The sequence below is a fragment of the Stegodyphus dumicola genome, chromosome 4, assembly GCF_044657685.1.
Source record: "Stegodyphus dumicola isolate Sdum_Otavi_A_Nest chromosome 4, ASM4465768v1".
In the NCBI taxonomy this organism is placed as follows: Eukaryota; Metazoa; Arthropoda; class Arachnida; order Araneae; family Eresidae; genus Stegodyphus; species Stegodyphus dumicola.
The window spans coordinates 76351383-76374296 of NC_140771.1; the positions used below are offsets into that span (position 1 = coordinate 76351383).

The 22914-nt window shown below is 33.6% G+C and overlaps 1 protein-coding gene across 3 annotated transcripts in view; it reads right to left on the reverse strand.

Moving 5' to 3' along the window:
- Positions 1-3643, reverse strand: part of LOC118188901 (centromere/kinetochore protein zw10 homolog) — a 74758-nt gene extending 71115 nt beyond the window's left edge. The window contains exon 1 of one of the 3 annotated variants that reach the window (XM_035359422.2): positions 2894-3643. In XM_035359422.2, coding sequence (XP_035215313.2) covers positions 2894-2930 — 37 coding nt within the window. In that variant the 5' untranslated portion in view covers positions 2931-3643. The remainder of the gene's footprint in view (positions 1-2893) is intronic. The other 2 variants (XM_035359421.2, XM_085815106.1) reach the window with 2 other exon arrangements.
- Positions 3644-22914: the final 19271 nt, after the last annotated feature.

The following is a 22914-nucleotide window of genomic DNA, read 5'->3' on the forward strand; positions in this document are numbered from 1 at the left end:
TCTCGAAAATTTTTGTACGTGGTTGATAAAATAGAATGGTGATGACCTTTATGGCTGCGAATATGCGTGTGCACAAAATACGTTTACGAATGCGCATTTAATGTATAACGGACGGTATAAGCTAAGCTAAAATTATCTAATTCAGTTAATGTTGCAGATTGCATTGTTCCTTAATCTTTGAATTGGATTCGGCTTATTATTTTTTGGAGACTGTTAGAGCAATTTTATAAAAGTAAGCTTGAACTTTCGATTATGTCAAATAGAATTTCTGATATATTTTTACTAATACGTAAAGGATCTACAAAGCGAAAGTATGTTTCGAAGTCCATTAAACAAAAAGTGGAATTGCTGCAAAAAATGGATAAAGGCATATCCTTTGTTTATCTAAACTTTGTTTATCTTTAACGCCGCGGTGCACAATGAATTGGAAGTTGATCTGTCAGCACTATCCTTATCTTCAGGGCAGATGTTTTTATTTTATTTGGCTTATAATTCCTTACTAAATGTAGTATTTCATCTCGATGTACTCCATCTTTGATATGATTTAAATCAAATTCCTCGTCATTATAATTTGCTTCCGACAGCGAAGAAAGTGACAGAGGTTATTGAAAACGAAAAAATTTCTATTGACAAATTAGTCGGTATTCTCGACACAGCAATTATAGGACTTGAACAGCGGAACTTTGTAAATGAACAAGAAATTCTGTCTGTTTATAGAATTAAAGAGAATGTATTATCACATAAAAAAACGAAGCAACTTAAACAACTTACATTGAAAGAAATGTTTAATAAAGTAAACAAATAAATATTAAGCTTTTTTTTTTTTTTTTTTTTTTGTAAATTTTGATACCCTTTAGATCATAATTGTTCTTTATTTCATAAATTACGGTTTCATAATTTTAATTTTATAATTTCTGCATGCCATCTTACCAGATTTAAACTGATGATCTATAATCCGGAATCGCCGAAGTCCCGACGAGTCCGGATTAACGACTTTTGACTGTATATAGTTTTAGTCAGTTTTCCTTTTAACCCTTTCAGGATGGGCGTCCCATATATGCATTCCCTAAGAACGTCTCTTACAGCAGGGCGTCCCATCCACGCATCAGTAAAGATCTGAATCAGAGAAAGAATACCCTAGTATGGTTAGTGAACCATTTACTAATGCAAATGATAATACTAAAGAGTTAAAAAGTGATACTTTTTCTAAGAGTTACAAAGTAATATTTCTCCGTGCTTCGAGATTTACCACACTCGTTTTCATTTTTAATTTTGTTACTTCTTACTGTAAATAGTCTTTATTGTGTTCTTTTTATTAATTTTAAACTTTATTGATGGATTTTATCAATTAAAGCTTTGGTATGAGTAAAAACACAAAATTTTTTTTAAAAAATGCCTTTACTTTGTGAAAACAAAATGGCGTCCAAACAAAAACTAGCAGGTTGCTGTAGCAGGGTTGGTCGCCAAATTTATGCCAAAAAATCACCAAGTTACCATAATAAAAAGATTAACCTAAATAAGAAACATAAATTTTTCTAGCATTAACATTGCAACAATTTCCAAGGATTTGTAATAACCCTACTCATGTTTTGACTCCTTTACTGTCGTAATTAAGTAAATTAACAGCAAATAAGTTGAGATACTATGCTTAATAGAGAACAAAGTTAATGTTAAAAACCACAAGTGAAAGAGTGCCTACGGAAACAAACATATGTCAAATACTCTCTGATAATTAATAGAAAAGAATTTATAAAAACATATTTATACCAACAAGATGAAATGCAAGACCCTGACAATGCCCATGTGGTTCCAAAACGAGCATTTTCATTTCACATATTTAGTTATATCAGCTTCATATGAACTTGAACATATATATATAGACTATGTTTGAATTAATATATTTTGTTTTTATTACAGTCTGTTTCTGTTTTGCAAGCATTTTGAACTTCTGAAATTGAAGCAATCTTTTCCAACCTGCCACTCAGAAACTTGGATAAGTGAAACTGCAGATACAGGGACATTGCTGCGATATATGTAAGTATGTATATATTGAATGAACTAAAATTCATTGAAATCGAAAACAAGTTTATATATATGCTGAGAATTATATATATATGTATGTGCATATATACAAAAAGAAACAATAATAGGCTAAAAATTAAAAACAAAATTTTTGAAACCTGTCCTGTGCTATAGCTGCAAGACTGAAACTTAATGCATCATGATTACATTACTGTAAAATAAACTTAATGCATCAAAGTTAAAATTAAACTGAAATCAAAGCAAGGCAATTTCTCAACAATATTAATAATTGATATTATTAATATTAATATTAATAATAAGAAATAAATATGAAGGGGAAATATATACAAGATTATAAAAATTAATCTCCTTTTACTGAAACTCCAGTTTAGAAGTCATCAGGCGAAAATGAATTAAAGCTTCATGAAAGTCGATTAATATGTTTCGAAACATGTTTTGTTCTCCTGGTTCGTTTGAGACCAAAAACCGAAAAAAAGAATCAATTAAATTTTCATTTAAGACATAAAAATTCATATAAAACCGAAAACTAGAATTTCAAATGTATTGTTTAAACATCTTATACACGGTTGCAATTATTAATATTGTTGAGGAATTGCCTTGCTTTGATTCCAATTTAACTTCGATGCTTTAAGTTTATTATAGACATATTTATTTATAAGACTCTGACTTCATTATTATTAATAAAAATATTTGTGTCAGATGTTTATTATTATTATCATCAGTTATGTAAATAATACTATTAAATTTATAATAAAATGTTATGCAAGTTTTTAAAAATATATTTAAGTAGTTTCCAGTAGATTACAAACAAATAATACACTAAACAGATTTTGTAATAACTATGGTTTACCTGATGACTGTAAAAGTTCGGCTACAATTGACGACATTTTCAAAATTAATCAAAGCAAATTTATAGCCCTTTAAAAAAGGTAGTCGCTGTTCGCAGGAGATCTTCACCCGAGAATATTCTTTGTCTTCACGAGGGAAAAGTGGGAAGAATAGTTCCCGCCAATAATTAACCAAGTTGATAATTCCCGCCAATGAGATTAGTTGTGGAAAATTTACACTTAACTTATACTGAATAACTTAACGTAACTAATTAAAATTTACCAACTAAATATAAAATATAGGTTTTAGAAATGAAATTAAAATTTTTGAAGGTGGAAAGGAAAGGATAATATATATAATTAAATTTAAACTTGCCATAAGAATTTGAGAAAGTAAGTGCCAAAATTCTTGGGACTGAATTCAAAATATCGAGAAAACCTGAAAATACATCTTTGTTTCCCACCTTAATATTTCTTCTCTCATTTTTTCTTTGATGCTAAATGAAAGCATACTTTTCGCTTCTTTTAAATCTGTAATAAGGGTATTTTAAGTCTGAAAATAAGAAAATTAATTTAATTTCTTTTGCCGAAGTAAATGCTTAAAACATAAGTTTTTACGTATATTAATGTTACATCACTTTATTAAAATTTTAAGAAAACCAGATTTATTTTGAATATTAAAGTATAATTAACCCTTCGTTCTTTTACGTTTCTATCTCTCTCAACTAAGCGATTATTCGATTATCAGTTCTCAACGTTCCAGACCAAGCAATCGTAGAAACGATGCGCCGCGATGAAGCCAGCAGCAACGTTCGATGGAAAAGGCTCAGTATTGACCTTCCTCGAGCAGCTGGACCTGCATTTCACCTTGTATCCCGTAAACCAGCTACAAAAACTTACGATAGCGACGACGAATTTAATAGGTCAAGCTCTGAGCTCGTACTAAGGAATTGGCATATTCTTGTTGGGGGATTCAGATTCGGAGATGTACAGCTGGGAAAATTTCAAGACAGCATTGTTAAAAGCATTCCCAGTTGTGAAAGCTTGTACGAAGCTAGAAGCGCAACTGTTTAGTAAATTTCAAACGAGTTTTGATGATTTAATGGATGGTTTGGTTTATTTAATTATGACAAAGCACACTATGGCTATCTGCCTAAGGGAAGGGATGCCTTCGTGGAGGACTTTCTAAGGGAAACTGGCTCAATGATTTAATGAAATTTATTTTAAGAAAAATTCAAGTTTTTAATCTATTATACGGGAAGAGGCCGATAGCGAACTCATTGAGGCGATTTTATCGCGTCTACTACGGTCAGCTCAAGACTTTCTTGAAGTCCGGAACACGCAAACATTAGAAAACCTCTTCCAGCTTGCGGTGAAGTTCCAAAGCAGAAGAAACGCGGAGAATGCACGTGAAAGTCAGTTTCGACAACATTCAAGGTTTCCTCGCAGAAAAAACCGCAAATTCAGCAGAGTGCGTATCGGCAGATGTGAAAAGGTGGAAAATCCGATAGCAAAAAACATTGCTAAATCTAAAGGGTGTAGTTTGGGCACCGGTCGAGATCGATATCGGAAAACCAGTCGGGATTCTCTTTCCACTCGACAGCAGAAGGGAGAGCGAGTCTGGCCCCTTCAAATTCCGTCGGCGGAAAGTGAAGTGGAAATTCCGTGCGGAAGTGACGTTTATTGCATAGCAACCAGTCTATCTCACCTCTACATTGCTCCAGGCTCAGGGGAAGGGGGAAGTGTGTTGTCAAAGGGGCTGTTTTGCACGGGCTTATTACTGAGGATGGCGGTAGGAAAAAAAAAATCGAGTTTGAGTAAATGGTGAAATTTTTCGAAAAAATACGCTGCTGGATTTAGTAAAGAGTACGGAAAAAAGAAATGGGGAACGTTAATGGATATTTTAAACACAGAAAGAAATGGCCTTTTCAAAACTTCAGGTATGTGAAGAAACGTAAACATAATTTTACGTATGATCTTTTGCAAAATGGAAATTTTCTAAAAGGTTACATGTTTGTAAACTATTTGTTAACAGGAATTTTATGATTAAAATACATTATTTTGTCTGAAAAGGTTATGCAACAACGTCATAAGTCAAATCATTGAAATATAACACCGCGTACGCGTGTTTAATATTCCTAATGAATTTGAATTAAAAAAATTTAAGTTTTAGCAACCCATGATTATATCAAAAATTTTATTTATTCAGGAATTATACGTATCACGTAGCTACAAATATACTGCGTATCGTAGATACCAATAAGCAGTGAGTAAAAATATAACAAACTTTTAACAAAAGTAATAGGAAGAAAAATAAATAAATAACTATAGGTTAAATCATAAAACATATTATCTTGCACACACACACATATATATACACACACACACACACATATATATATATATATAATTGAGACTATTAAAATTTCCAAGACACTTTGTCAAAAAAATTTTTTTAGCGAAAAAGTTTCAATTGTCTGTTTCGGCGAAACGCGTAATGGGGTTAGCTTGATTCGACATTCAAATAAATGAAATTTCCCTTGAAAAGCCTGTTTGGATGTCGAATTGGGCTAATTTACCATTTTCCGCTTACTTTTTAACTTTTTCTGTTTTTTAATTTTATTGTATTTATGTTTTACATGTCTAATGATTTGCTTTTCATGTGTATTAATTTTTGAAAACGTCTTAAACCTTTTGGAGCAGCAGCTCTTGGTAACTTTTAGGCGAGCTTTCTACAATTTTTATTTTTTACTTATTTTGCAGCATATTGCGCAAGATGTTTTCTTGACCAAAATTGGTTTTTCAAAAATTGTTATTACTGCTTTGCTTGATAAATTATATATATATATATATATTTTAATGTATGCAGTGAAAGGATATTCCAATACATATTCCATTTTATACCCTTTTTAAATCGATCCCACCAGTGACCGTGTGGTAAAATCGCTGAACACTGGTAGTTCGGTCCGAGGTCCAAATACTGCGAACGGGTTTGTTGCATTACCAACATATCTCTGATAACCAATATATCTGTCATTACCAACATATTTCTCGTAATTTCCAAAAGCATAAAAATTAAGGCATACAAAACCTGTTTTAAATAAATAACTATATGTATATATAAATGTATTGTAAATATATTAATATATGCAGTGAAAGGAAATTGCAGTACATATTCCTATTTATGCCCTTTTTAAGTCGATCCCACTAGTGGCTGAGCTGTAAAATCTCCGAACACTGGTAGTGCGGTCCGAGGTTAGAATCCCGCGAACGGGCTGGACGCATGGGCGTCATTACCAATGTATCTGTCATTACCAATATATCATTGGTAATGACAAATATATCATTGGTAACTTCCAGAAGCATAGAAGTTTAAGGCACAGAAAATCTGTTTTAAATATATATATATATAAAACTGTATAAATATATTAACAAATGCAGTGAAAGAAATTGCAGTACATATATATTTATACCCTTTTTAAATCGATCCCCCCAGCGGCCGATAAAACCGCTGAGCACTAGAAGTTCGGTCCAAGGTTGGAATCCCGCGAACGGGCTGGTTGCATGGACGTTTTCGTGGTTTTCCCCATGTGTTACGTGTATACGAGCTAGTTTTCCTCAGAATGTTCTCCACGAAGGCAACCCTCACTTTAGGCAGATAGCCCTCGAGGCTGTGCCGTAATTACATAAAACCAAAACTAAGCACTTTTTAGATCTGAATAAATATACACAAAACTGATGTAATATCTAAAAATAGACCACATTAAAAATCTGATAACTAATTATAAATCTTGCATTATAATATTGACAAGAATTTAAGCGAAAATTATACAGGAATTTAACTTGTTACAGGAACGTTTGCTGAAACGTTTTTTGTTGCCTGAAAAACTGTTACTTTTCAATAACGTAATAAAAATTGATTAATCTTGTGCTTCACAGATGAGTATGAACACTGAATTCAAAATGTTATAATGCGCCGGGCAGTGGGAATCATTGGATGATTTTTTGTGTTTTATTGCTTTCGCTATTTGGTTTATTTTACTAATTTTTTTTGGAACCATTGTTTGTGTTTTGTTGTTCGCGTTTTTTTGTCTTTGGTGTCTGCTTTTGTCTAAATGTTTGTATCTATCCTTTTTCTTTATTTATATGTTTTTAATTATTATTAACACATGATTATTTTCATTTAGTTATTTAATGTTTCAATTATTTTCCTTTGTTGAATTGGGCGTGGCCTGTTATGATCATAAGACCATCTTGTTTGTTTAGGTGGATCGGGCTATGCTCACTACTGATACTGATACTACTGATACACCTTTGCTATGATCCAGACGAGGAATAACTTCACCAAATTCGTTCGATCTTTGATAACTCCATTGCTTACACACGAATCGCTTCTTAATCATTGCAGATAGTCAATACACGTTTCATAAAAATCTAGTATTCTTTTTCTGAGAATACATTACATTCTGTTTCCAAATACTTTCCAAAGACTCTTTTAGGGTCATAAATTTATTCTCTAATTTGGCTTCCAAAGAGTTCGGCGCTGAAACTAATGGATCGTTTATTACTATGGAATTTTTTCCGGCCATAGCAGAAATTTTGTCATCAAAAGTATGCCTGTTAGTTTAAAGAAACTTCAGGTAGGTATTACAATTTATTGTCAAAGAAAGATCTTAACAAAGTAGGAACAGATTTTGTAAGCCGAGAAAAAAACAGCCTTTAGAATAGGAAATAAATGATCCTTTCGACTGATCGAAATAAAGTCAAAATGTCCAAAACTGATCTCATTAAGAGATGAAAGTTGTTCATTATTGATTTCAATAAATTCACAAAAGTTTGTAGGGTTTATATTTATTTTAACTAACATTTATTTTTTTAAGATATCTTCCCTGTCAAGCCTTACTTTCCCCTAGAATTGACAATGCCAGAGTATGTAAATTTTTAGTAGAACGCGCAAAGTATTCAGATTTTCAGCGGAAGTAATTTTGAGTTAAATAGAAGGGAAACGAGTTTGTAGGTGTGTTTTCTTGATTCACGAGCGTGAAGGTTGCTAGGTAAAAGTTTAAGAACCACGCGTTTCGGCCTGTGTGCTTGCCTCGGCAGATAGTTGAATCTTTCAACTTAATATTCAGAAAGTTTCCTGAAATATCAGCTGTATCTTAGAACGCGGTTAAGTTAGTTGCGTTTTAGAGAGCCTCGTAGGTAGTAACATGTTATTATTCATTTTTAGTTTCTTTTTTTTATTTTACCGCCGGGTCGGCGTAGTTTGTGAGCGTCAAGTGCACGCATCTGTAACTTCTAAAGTGGAATAAAAAGGGAGTTAAACCCTTCTTAAGAGTTTGTGTACTTTCCAGTTCATAGCAGTCACTACTATTGTTGCGTGCAGGTTGGGGCCGCGCAACACCACATTGGCGCCCGAACACTTTCTCGAACTGTAATGGCCGAAAACTGGATGGAAACTCCTGGACAAGTCCAACAACAAGAAATGGCGAGCCAATTGGAAGGATTTGGATACCTGGTCCAGACGATGAGAGCATCAATGAAGCCAAACGTCAATTTCGACGGAAAAAATTCGGTGGCGATATTCTTAGAAGGTCTCGAAAACCATTTCCAGCTCTACCCTGTGCCTGAAAGACAAAAAGTTGTCATTGCCACATCTGCATTAAGAGGACAGGCCTCGCTATGGTGGAAGAATATAGGTAAATTTTTATTAGGGGAATTCGGAGGCCAAACATATACCTTTGAAAATTTCATAATTTAATAAATTTCACAGCTAGAAGCCGAACTATATAGTTTTTATCAACGGATAGAAGAGTTGACGGACTTTATTCTGCGATAAATTAAACTGACGAATATGCTGTATGGGAAGATACCCGACGCGGAGATTATTGAAATAATCTTACCAAGATTGCTACCTGCTGTTCAAGATTACTTTGAAATTCGAAACCCAAGCACATTGCAGGAACTCTTCGAGTTGGCGGTCAAGTTCTAAAATCGCAGAATAGCGGAAAAAGCTAGAGGGGTATCGTATTCTCAAGGTCTCGGAAGGCAATCTTCAACTGAACAGGCCAGAAACACAAATCGCTCTTATGGGGGAAAGAGCTATCAAGCTAATTCATCGAAGCTCGAAGGTCAAGCCCCAAAAAGGAAATTTGAAAACAACCGTTCGCGTACCCAGAAGGCAGAAGTTGAAAGGAAAGCTTTAAACGAGTAGAGGGGCCTGTAAAAGCGAGGGTCCAGACCCCGGAAGTTTCGAAAAAACCCTCAAGAAGATACTTAAATACGGTCGTCGTAAAAAACTCCCAATTACCTATTATACAAGTCCTGGTTAATCGGTAATTGTGAGTTTTTTACGACGATATCGATGCGTTTATAACACAGATATCGATGCGTTTATAACAAAATCGGGCACTTATGCATTTTTACGCATGCCCTTTGGGTTGTGTGGGGCCCCGTCAACATTCCAGAGATCTATGGACATTGTTCTAAAGCCTGTCCTAGGAAAATCGACTTTAATCTATCTAGATGATATAATTATATCGAGTAGTACGTTGGAACAACATATTACACAAGACTTAGAAGAGGTTTTTAAATTATTAAAAGAGGCCGGTCTTACAATTAACGCATCAAAATGCAAGTTCGCAACTAAAGAACTTAAATATCTGGGTTATAAAATTTCGCAAAAGGGTATAGAAACTCAGGATTCAAAAATAAAAGCCATCAAGAATTTCCCACTTCCCAACACCGCCAAGAAACTTTCTTCTTTCCTTGGGTTATGTTCTTATTATCGGTCGTTCATAAAAGATTTTGCGAATATTGTTGAACCCTTGTTAGTAATTAAAAGAAAGAAAAGTAAATTCACGTGGACAGCAGAAGCAAATACTGCATTTGAAAAGTTAAAAGAAGCGCTCATCAATGCCCCTGTTTTGAAATTCCCGGAAGGGGACGAAAACCTGGAAATTGCAGCAGATGCGTCGGACTATGCTGTAGGTGCTGTTCTCATGCAAAATGGCCATCCTTTTGCATTTTTTAGTAAAAATTTGAACCCTACGCAAAGGAATTATACAGCTACAGAGAGAGAAACATTAGCCGTATTAATGGCTGTACACAAATTTCGAGTTTATTTCGGCAAAGCGCCAGTAACAGTCTTTTCGGATCATGCGGCTGTTGGTAGACTTTACTCGGGGAAAAACCTAACGCCCAGGTTAATAAGATGGGCTTTAAAACTTCAAGAGTATAGCATCATAATTAAATATAAACCAGGTAAGGAAAACAATGTAGCTGACGCACTATCTCGTATAAAACTGGACGATGAAGGCAATGAACTCAAATGCGCTGTGCTGACTTCAAAAATTTTAGATTCTAGAGAAACAATTATTGCTGAATTGAAAGCTGATCCGGAATTTGGAAGTATCTATGCGTATTTGAAAGACCCGAAAGCTTTGAGCACACAGATATAGATGCGATAAGAAATAGAGCAGAAAACTATGAAACAATAGATAATTTATTATTTTAAACGAAAACAACAAACGAAAATTTCAAGTATAAACCAGTCATCCCAGCCTCGCTTCGATTAAGCATTTGGAAGGAATTGCACGACGCGAAAACAGCGAGTCATTTAGGGGTCAGAAAGACTTTAAAAAGGGTACGCGAGGCGGTATATTTCCCGCAATTATACAAAATAGTAACTGCGTATGTCAGGTCCTGCAATCAATGTCAGTTAATAAATGATATTAACTACAGCCCGGCCGGGTACTTTGTACATTTCATTCGGAAATGTAGCATTCGCGCTACATTTCCGAATGAAATTTTAGGCATAGATCTTCTTGGTCCTTTCCCCCAGAGTGAATTAAATAAAAATCGTTTTCTTTTAGTAATTGTAGATCATTTTTCAAAATGGACAGAAATTGTTCCACTTAAGCGCGCGTCAGCCAAAACAGTCGCAGATGCAGTCTTACACAGATACATTTTAAAATACGGTGCACCGATAAATGTCATTAGCGATAACGGTAAACAATTCATTAGTCACATATTTGAAAACATTTGCACTGGACTTGGCATACGCCATATCAAAATGGTTCCGTATAGACCACAGGCAAACATCGCAGAAAGAGTTAATAAAAATATTGTAAAAATAATTCGAAGTTATGTTAGCACACATCACAAGCGCTGGGATGGCTACATAAATGAGTTAGCTTATGCTTTAAGAACAGCAAATCACGATACTACGGGGAAAACTCCAGCAGAATTATTTTTAGGACGGAAGTTAATTACGCCACTAGATAAATTATTCTTTGTGCAACAAAGAGAGCAAGAGTTCAAACAAAAAGATGTACAAAAAATCATTGATCAGGCGGTTAAAAGCTCGGATACGGCAAGAAATAGACAGAAATTGTACTATGATAGAAAACGCCGTGAAGCAGATTTTAAAGTTGGGGATAAATTGTTGAAGCGGAAATTTTCTTTATCAAGTGCCCCAGACAATTTTACTGCAAAGTTAGCTCCAAAATTTGAAGGCCCCTATGTAATTCAGGAAATCAAGGGAGTCGTATTGTACCTTAAGAACGAGAGAGGGGAAATCTGTAAAGCAAGTCCCGACCAGGTGAAAAAATATTATAATCAAAATGATTTTGAAATCCTTAAAAGTTTCTTGCAGGACTCAAGCGCAAAAGAAGTGGAAGGTCCAGAAGTAACGTCACCTGCTCCACCACCCAAGAAGCAGAGAACAGAAGAGGAACCTAGCCCTTCTAAAAGTCGTGCTACGGTCCCGAAAAGAAGAAAGGAAAATGTTCAGACTCCAGCATTTAAGAAATACCACAAAGCAAAGCCGCCGTGTAAAAAATCTTTGGTAAAGAGGAAAAGATCAGTTACAACGCACCGCAGTAGAAATTATGCGTCGAGAAAACCACTTCCAGGGCCAGATAGTCAGGAGCAAACAAGGCCGCCGTTCACGAGAACAAAAAGACAGCAGGAGGAACGAAAAGACCACCACCAACAGAAGAAATTCAAGCACGATTCCAGACCGGAGGCCGCCAAGACCAGCCGTCCAGGGGCAAAACGGAAAAGACAGGAACTCGACGACTATCACTCCAAGAGGCCGGCGCACAGAGGGCGAAAAAGAAAAATTAACATGGACGAAACTCGAAGAACACAAAGGAGACGACTGACTTCGATGAATTCCATAACGTGGGAGCAGTTCTGCCAGAAGAGGATGTCGGAGTTGCAATCATCGAAAACTCAAAGATAAATTAAAATCTTCTATAAAATTTTTCTTTTGTTCCGAAATGTTATGCGTAAATACGAAGTTCTATGTTTTGACGGAAGTCAATTTGTCTCGGTTGAGACTTAGTTTTGTTTTACTTAATTTAGCTAAGGCAAAAAGTATTATTTTCTTTAAGTATAAAATCTAAGAACAAGCAGTTCCTGTTGGTCGAAAGACTAATTCTATTATGTTAAAGCCAAAATTTGGCCGAAAGTAAAATAACTTCGTATTCTTGTATTAATGAGAAATTTAGTTTCAGTGCCCCCAGCTTGGCGAAGAATGCGTGAAATAAAAAATTATTTTTCTCTTATTCATTTTATGGTAAATTGTAAAAATCATATGTATTAGAATTTTGTAAATATACGTAAATACTTGAAAGTTATGTAAAAGTAGAATTTAGTCTAGAAGCATAAAATTTTAGATGCTAAAAGTAAATACTCGAAAGAAATAAATTCAAATCTGTGTTAAACTGTAGATAAAATCATGCTTTAGAGCGAAAGCCTGCATGTCTAAAGATGAATGAGAGAGAAATTAGAATGAATGTGTTTTGTAGGGTTCTCCACCTACACTTGAATTTTAAGAATGTTAATCATAGCTCATCGAGTTTCAGAATGTGAATTAAGGTGTGTCTATTTGGTCGCTGAATTCTAACAAATCATTGTGGTTAGGGGAAGTGTTGCAATACTAAAACACGAATATTCCCGTTTGACACCACACATGGTGGAGAGCCAGGGTAAAGTTAAATTCATGTTTGAATACTTGAATGAATGTGAATTAAGCAGTTATTTAAGGAAAATAAAACGATCAAAAAAAAACTTTATTCGGTGTAAATTATAATGTATTTAGAAAGATACTGATACTTATTCCTTCCAGATGCTGGAAGGAAGAGAACAGATTGATTGCTGAAGTCCAGGAAAGGTTGCTGTAAGAAGAGAGGGTAAAATGATTATCTACAGAAATTTATTCTAATTTGTGAGAAAACAGTTTGTTTTATGTAAACGAGGCTCTTGAATTTTAGTTCAGAATATGGAAACTCTTCAACAGGTCGTTTCTAGGACCTGCTTCCAAGTTTACCAAATTCTGGCAGTGGCAAATGTAGGGTTTATATTTATTTTAAGTTTAAGATATCTTTCCTGTCAAGCCTTACTTTCCCCTGGAATTGCCAATGCCAGATTATGTAAATTTTTAGTAGAACGCGCAAAGTATTCAGATTTTCAGCGGAAGTAATTTTGAGTTAAATAGAAGGGAAAACGAGTTTGTAAGTGGGTTTTCTTGATTCACGAGCGTGAAGGTTGCTAGGTAGAAGTTTAAGAACCACGCGTTTCAGCCTGTGTGCTTGCCTCGGCAGATAGTTGAATCTTTCAACTTAATATTCAGAAAGTTTGCTGAAATATTAGCTGTATCTTAGAACGCGGTTAAGTTAGTTACGTTTTAGAGAGCCTCGTAGGTAGTAACTTGTTATTATTCATTTTTAGTTTCTTATTTTTATTTTACCGCCGGGTCGGCGTAGTTTGTGAACGTCAAGTGCACGCATCTGTAACTTCTAAAGTGGAATAAAAAGGGAGTTAAACCCTTCTTAAGAGTTTGTGTGCTTTCCAGTTCATAGCAGTCACTACTATTGTTGCGTGCAGGTTGGGGCCGCGCAACACCACAAGTTTTCAAGTTCTTTGCGAATTGTATACTATGAAAATAATTGAAAATTTTAAGAACTATACTCTCTCCATCCCCCTAGGAATATATCAACATCATATTGCTATTTCCCTTTAATAACACCTGAAATGATAGTACAGTAAAAGCCCAGCTGTTTCACTTTCAAATAACCGGAATATTTTTAGTTCGAAGGGGCGGTTTACCCAGAAGGGCTATTAATTTCGTTTTGGCATTTTGTTGGTTCACTTTTCAAATTGTTGCCACCAAATATCAGAGCCCTGTATTATATTTAAAGAAATTAAATAAGGAAGAATCCGCATAAATGTATTAAATGTATGCATATTTCTCGCATTGTGATGAAACAACGGTACCTAGAGCTATCAAATTTTGAATAGCATTCGTTTTCACCCGAATATGAGCATCTGATGGAAGTCCAAATTTGAAATTTGGAATTTGTTTCATTATTTATTTAATATTTTGTAAACTTTTAGCGACTGTTTTTTTAACAAACTTAACGATTTCAAAGCACGCAATGGTAACACTGTACTGTACCCAAAAAAATTATCTCTAGCGCGCGAGACTGTGTATCGGAAGTGTATAGACTGTGTATCGGAGCATATCTTTATGCTCGTTTTAAAATTATTTTTCGATATTGCTGTTGAACTGAATTTTATGGGTTAAGTGCGAAGAACATGATATTTAATAAATACAGGTAACACATAAAACGTTAAAAAATGCCCCTTTGGGCGTAATGTAAAATTTGAAATCTTTCATATATATACAATTTTATTTTTTCTCTTTTACGTAAAATTAAGTAAATAAGGGATTTGTAACTCTGTTATAAAACTTGAAGAATAGAACTACTATTCGAATCAAGCAAAACTGTCGCCCAACAGTAATATTAAGTGCCAGTAATGAATAAGAGAACGTAACGTTTGGTATTTATTTAAATCCAATTAATTCTCAATAAGTTAATTTAAATTTTGTAAAAAACGATATGAATTAGCTGATATTTATCTGTCTTATGATCATATTTTGAAAAAAAAAAAAAAAAATGACTAAAGTTAGGGACTTGCTTTCGATGGGACAGCATGTAGATAAAAGTATTTTCAAAGTTACGGTATCTTGACATCAAGAAACGTACTACCTGTGTGAACATGGATAAACACTGGCTGTTCAACATAACAAAATATGGTAAGTGATTCAAGATTTGATATGTTATATTCGTAATTTTGTATGTTGACTAAATCAGCGGTCGCCAACCGGTGGTCCAAGAAAACTTTTTAATGGTCCGTACACTGTAAAAAAAAATCTGTAAGGTTACTAAGAAAACTCATGGAAACTGGGATGCCATGGGTTATTTGAGTAACAGAAACAGGTGTTTTCTTTGTAACATTACAAGAGTTTTACCTGTAATGGTTACAGATCTTTTTCATGTAATATCACAGCATATAGTTATGTAAGTAGAACATATTTTTCTCATGTAAATTCCCAAACGATATATCTGTAATGGTTACAGATTATTTGCGTGTAATATTACAGCAAATAATTATGTAAAAAGAACGTGTTTTTCTCATGTAAAATCCCAAACGATATATCTGTAATGGTTACAGATTATTTGCGTGTAATATTACAGAAAATAATTATGTAAAAAGGACATGTTTTTCTCATGTAAAGTCTCAGCAGATATATCTGTAACCGTTACAGGTTATTTTCTTGTATTATTATAGCAAGTTATTATGTGAGTAGAAGATACTTTTCTTACGTAAATTTCCAATGGTTGTATCTGTAAAGGTTTCGGATCATTTCCTTCTAATATCCCATTAAGTAATTATGTGTGTAGAATATATTTTTCATAGATAATACTAAAGGATATGTCTATAAAAGTAATAGATTTTTTGGTCTAAAATGATGCTTATTATAATAAAATATATTGAAATCAAGATGTTTTGAGTAAAACAATATCTGCATGTGTATATCATTATACAGATATATGCAAGTGAAGCATAATAGTTTGGCTTTTTAAATTAGTCAATTTGACCTCAGAATAGCATTAATTTAAAAGATGTGCTTTCAACAGCAATGTTCTTTTTCAAAAAGTAACATTAGTCTGTTGCAGAGTATTTTTGTTTTATGAAGAGAAACTTGTGTCTGATATTATTGAAAGGCCTTTCATATTATCATTTTGATTAATTTAAAAGTTCAAATTGATATGCTACTCCTTATATTTGCCCTGTAAAATAGCTGAAAAAAATAGTATGTTTTATTTGCATGTTTTAGTGTCAGTTAATAAGATATGTTCGAGAACTTTCTTTTTAGTAATTTTAGCTAAAATAGACACATGTTGCTTTAGATTTAACTTATATGAGTAAACGTGATGCATGTTGATATGATCATATTATTACAGTAAAAGACATTTTGTGAAATATTCCTATAAAGAACTCAGAACAGCTGTTCTTCATATTTCAAAAATATGTTCTCTCCTTCTAAAAAATGACATTTTCAGTAAATTAAAGAATTCAACATAGCAATGAACTTCATTTTGTTACTACAAGGAATTCAAAATTTTGTTCATACGCTTTAATTACAACGTCTAACTAATCTTTTTATTCTTATCTGCACTCAGTGTTTGTCAACAGTCTGCTATTATTTGAAATAATGCATAACTTTTTTACTTACCTTCAAATAATTTCCTTTGAATTAACAGATAGAAGTCTTTCATTAAAAACCTAATGTCATGCTTTTTGAATAAGCATAAAACTTTGCCAACTGACCTTAATTTTTAAAGCCTTGTTTCCCTTAAAATTCTTAATACAATTATGCCTTTAAGAAATCTATTTCTAAAATTAATACTTCAGTTTAGCTTAAAATTTAATGCATTTTAATTTTACCTATAATTTTTTACAAACATAATATGTAATAAATCTAAGCTTAATATTTACCATTTCGAAAGTGATACTAAAAAATATTCCTAGTTATAAATTTCGAGATTCGCATACAAACTTGTGAAATAAACATGTGACAACAGAAAACAAACTTTATGCTCTCTCTATATTACAGCATGTTAATTAAGAAGTTTATTGAATTTATAATTTTATTGTGAAACACTATGAAGCAAATAATATGCTAATTAAAATACAGAAGTAAAAATAATTTATTACTTAATTCATAAACTTTACATAAAACCTGAAAAAAAGAATTAATTAAAAAATAACATAATATAATTTAATAAACATTTCATAAAAATTCGTTTCGACTGCTTGGAAAAAATGAATGGTTTTTCCCCTCTTTGTAAACCATGTCTCCTAAATAAAGAAAAAAAAAACATTTCTTTTAAAATCATAATCATGCTCTTAAAAAGCTTATAAAAATTATTTTAATAGGTGTTTTAAACATGTGCTTATATAACACTTTTAATCATATTTCTTTATAATATCTTAATTAATTAAGAACAGTTTAAATTCTTTAAAAAATTGGATTACAGTGAACCGTCTCATTACGACAAGCTACCTCAGTCAATCACTTTTTAAATTTAACCAGCATTCCTCATAAAATAACTAATTAGTAAACATAACTTCTCTAGGATGCCCACTATCATTTAAAGATCAAAATTTTCAGGAATCACGTATAGCTAGCTTAGAGAAGGTTCATTGTACAAAAACAGCCAATATTCAAATATTTTCATAAATTAAGCCACCATAGTTATTAAATATAATATACAGTATACTTATATTCAGAATTCAGAATTTGAATAAATTTCTCGAACTGTTTTAGCATTCGAAAAATATTATATTTATTACCTTAAATTTCTAAAACAATATTACATATTCGTCCAAAGGAATCACTGGGACTCGGACAACATTTTCCCCCTAGCTTTCTTTTAGCACAGGATTCTGAATATGTTTTAATGATTTAGGTAATGTTTGTCTTCCTTAACGCGCTCACAAAACAAGTTACCCTAAATGTTTTGTCCGCATAGTGGTTATTTTCATCTTACTAACTGATTTGTTAGTGGATTTTGGGTGCATGGTCTATCATTGATGAAACAATATTAGTGAACAGCTTCAAGAAAATGGGGATATCTAATTGATGCCATATTCCCACTTATTTTTACTAATTTTATCTTCCGAAAATTAAAAGGGAAAAATTAAACGAATAATTTAATTTCCAAAGGACACAGTCACAGTAGGAATATAACAAATGAAAAGTAATCATGGATAAACTACTACTATGACAATATTATTTATTTAAAAGAAACCTCTATTTCAATAAGAATACACATAATTGCAACATCTAATAAGTTATCTCATTTCTTCTTTATAATTTGAACTTCTGTCATTCTCATTGTTGTTCTTGCAAAACCTTAGGCCTCAGATCATACATAAATAATTAGAGAAGGTTGTGGTCCGATGCTTGCTAGGGTGAACATTCAGCTGCTATGGCAAAATTGCACAGTGAATGGCAGTTGGTATTTGCTTTCACTATCATAGATCATTGTTTGTATTAGGCTGACATAATATTCAATAGTTAGAAGAGAAAGATTCAACGGTGCCTTAAGTGTGCAAAAGTTTGCCTTTGTTAGTATGACGAAAACAATCATTATGTTGATAAATCCATTTTAAAATCTTGGGATAGTCATTTTCTGAATGCATTAAAAGGGGGAAAATTATGTAAATATTTTTTTAATTTTCAGAATCTGGTTCTAAAGCTGGGTGGGGTGGAATATGCAACGCAATACGGTAATTCTGAAGATCATTGCTCGTGGCAGTACAAACTAAACGGTGATAACTTGCATGCTGTAGAAGACACAAATTGCAGTTCCAGATGCATTAAATGCTTTGAGGTCTAGGGAGTAGCAGTGGGCAATACACTGGTGTGAAAAAATTAAGGACGAGACGGTTTTTTCAATATAACTTTGTACAAAAGCTTTCCAAATCAACACATTTAATACCGTAAGATCCCCAATACGTAAGGACATGAGTAATGTAAGCAACACTTACTAAAAGAGAAATCAGAGGGATAAAAAGAAACTTTATTGAAAACGTAGCATGGAGCGCAATGCGACTGAAGGCCGAAACATCCCTGTGATGGGTGTCGAGCAAGAAACATCCGGTCTTTAATAGGGGATATGATCTCCCCTGACTGCTAGGCAGGTTTCACAGCGTCTGCCCATGCTGAGAATGAGGGTCTCAATGAGTTGTTGAGGCATTGCTGCCCATTCGTCTTGCAGCGCCAATCGAAGCTCCGGAATCGTTACTAGTGGTAAGGTACGAGCTGCCAAGCATCTGCCTAGAAAATCCCATACATGCTCGATGGGATTGAGATCCGGAGATCGTGCCGGCCAATCAATACGTTTATCCTCACTCTCTAAGAGCTGTTCGGCAGCTACTGTGCGATGACATGGTGCATTGTCGTCCATGAAAAGGAAAAGGAACTGCGGACCCATAGCGCCTCTAAAAAGACGCACATATGGAAGAAGAATCTCGTTAAAATAACGGGTCCCGTTGACTGAACCTGCGTCGAAGATGTGAAGGTCTGTACGACTACCAAGCATGATGTTCAATGATGTTCGAGGAATGATTGCGGCTTCCCCGCTCTCTCCAGATGAGTATGCGATGAGAATCGCTACTCAGACTGAGTCTGCTCTCATCTGTAAAGAGTACTCGTCCCTATTCATTGTCTCTCCAATTCCGGTGTTCCCGGCACCACAGAGAACGCCTTCTCCGATGGGCAGGCGTTAGAGGTACACACCGTACAGGGCGTCGTGCAAACAGACCACCACCGTGCAGTCTTCTGGCCACCGTAAAACGCGATATCGGTCGTCCAGTCGCCTGTGTCGTGTGTCTAGCGATTTCTCCCGCTGTCTACCGCCTGTTTCTTCTGGCCTGTAAGGCAATATACCGGTCATCTGCGGGTGTGGTTCCTCGTGGACGACCACTACTAAACCCCCGGATAGCTGTTCCTGTAGTTTGAAATTGTCTCCAAAGTCGTGAAACGATGCTGTGAGCAATTCCGAACTCTGCAGCCACACTTGTCACACTGCGGCCTTCCTCCAACTTCCCAATGATTCGACCTCGGGTAAAAGCATCCAGATGTCGTCTAACAGATTGATTATTCGCCATTTCTCGCTGAGGCAGCAACTCGGTGTGGTTTTAACTGCTAGACGGCGTGCAATATCTTTGCCAAAAATACTGATCTTACACCGACAACATGCTTTATACTAATCAGACACTCCCCCATTACGTCTACCTGCATATCTGCGCATGTGTTACCGTACATCACCTTACTTAATCTCCTGATTGGTCTTTCTGTCCGCTCTGCCTCTTCGTTCAGCTGATATGCTAATTTTTCGACTTCGTCCTTAATTTTTGCACACCAGTGTACTAAGAGTGAAATTCAAGGTATAGGGAAGTAGGAATGAAAATTACTTTTATCAGATAACTTAAATGGTTATGTTACTAAGCGTTCTTATTGGAATGTAGGTTTCTTTTAAATAATAATACTATGATAGTTACCAGTAGTTCATTCATGAATATTTTTGATTGGTTATGACCTTATTGTAATCACATCCTTCAAAATTAAATTGATTGCTTAATTTCGCCCTTGATTATCATACTATAATATAAAAGGAGGAAAAAAGTCTGCAAGTAAACATAACTCCTCTTTCTCTCTCTATATGTATCTTCGTGTGCAACTAAGCAAAACAAATGTGACTTTTTCTTCTTTAAAAAAATTGTGTAAATAAATAGGATGAGAATTAAGTTCATTTCAAAGACTTATGACACATGAAATATACATGATCAAAATAAATTAGAAAATTAAGTTCAAATAAATTTAAGCTAAATTACGTGTTGCAATGTAAGTTGCAATAATTCAGTTGTAATAATTAATACTAACAAAACCAAACATCATATTCCCATTCTGCAAAGTATAAAAATTCTTCTGCAAAACTGAAAAAATGACCAACACTTTGGCTTATTTGATAACTTTCAAATTCACTCCTTTGTTTTCATTTAGAATTTATAACTTTAATTTTCCACAGAAATTTGTTTTTGATTTTAAAAAATTTCACTGGCATAATTTCATTCACTTCAGCATATATTAATAGATGCAGAAGGTTTTTGTACCTTACATAATTTTAAATCTTATGTAAATTAACGTAATTAACAACAAAATCAAAACATAGATCAGAAACTGCATAAAATTTAATTAATAATTACTACTAGTGTCACACGAAATGCTATGAAATTAATTAATAAAATAAGAATGAGATAAAATATATAGAATTAATATTCCACATGTATGAAGTTTGGAAGTTTTACGTTAAATATTTTTTTTTAATTAAGTATTTTTAAAAATGACCCCTTAAAGCATAGGACCTTTCGTAATTAGAACTTGCAAATCCACTTCGCTAGTCTTTCATAATATTGCTTTGCTTTTATTAACAAGAAATATTGCATTCAGTTATTTAATTTAAGATATCAAAAATAATGCTACTGAAAGGCATGAATACTTAATTAAATTTGAAATTAATTTGGTTGACTTAAAATAATATTTAAAAAAATAAATCTTCATATATACGTCTAAAAATCAGAAATTTTCTTTTATTTGAACGACATCTGAATTCTGCCTTAGTTTGGACTAGTAAATCATTGGGCAATTAAATGCCAAGCTATAAGAGAACTAATGTAGTTTACAAATGCACTGAATTTTATTTCCGGTATTAACTTTCAAAGAAAGTAAAATTTTCTGCATATTTGCATCATTTGGATTGATAGAATATGGCAAAGCATGCAAAGGCTATCAGCCTAAAGGGAAGTATATATTCATGGGCGGTTTTGTAAGGAAAAGTAGCTTGCATTTCCATTTATTCATGTGTGTATATATACACAGTGTCTCAAGTGATGGGACACTTGTGCTTTACAAAAGGAAACTGCAATAAAATAAATTTAAAAAACATGTAAAATTTTTTGTGGGTGTGTTTGATACTTAAATTTAGTAACAATTATTACATAACATACATTTTCTCAAAATATTAAAATATTAATTTAATAAAAATACAATTGTTTAGAAAGGAGCAGAAAATGGCTCACTTAAGTGATGGGAAACTTACTTTTCCATCAAATATTTATCCAAAAATTTTACTTTTTAAAAGGTTTTAATATTTTGTTGGATTTACTTTTACTTTTAAAACATGATTTAATCTTCTTGGGATGGATTCGACTAATTTTTTTTTTGTGATTTCTGGAGTGATTTTACCCCATTCTTCTTGAAGCACCGATTTTAATTGTTGTTTTGAAGAAATGGTGTGTTTGCGAATTCTTGATTCCAATTCTTGACAAATATTCTCTATGGGATTTAAATGTGGAGATTGTGGGGGTGTTTTTATTATTTCAGGACAGAAATTTGTTTTTGATTTTAAAAAATTTCACTGGCATAATTTCATTCACTTCAGCATATATTAATAGATGCAGAAGGCAAAGTACATAAAGGCAGAGTATAAAAATACAGCAGCCAGAGTCTAACGTTCAAAGCACTGCGCTTGGGGTCATTGTCCTGGTAGAATTTAAAATCGTTATGAAGGTTCAATTTTCGTGCTGAAGATTTCAAATTTTGATTTAAAATGTCAATATACTTGTACTGATCCATTATACTATCAATGCGGACGACATACACCCCCATACTATAACTCCTCCTCCACCATGTTTTACTGTTGGCAGCAAGTTCTGTTTGCGAAATTCTTCCCTGGGTTTTCTCCACACCAAAGATTCTACCGTCAGAACCAAATATATTAAATTTACTCTCATCAGCAAATATAACTTCATTCCAGTAATCAGAATTCTTATTTATGTTGGATTTTGCGAAAGCCAGTCTGAGTTTTCTATTCTTTTCACTTACGAAGAATTTTTTCCTGGCTGCTCTACCGTGATATCCAGTAGATCGAATTACTCTTCTAATAGTCTCAGAATTAACAATTACTCCATATAATGTTTGTAAATCAGCAGCAACTTTAGGAGCACTCATTCTTGGATTTTTTTTTAAACATTTCGAACGATAATTCGCTTTATTCCATTGGATAGCTTTGATGGTCGGCCAGGTCTTCTTTTATCCTGAATCATGTGATTCTTTTTA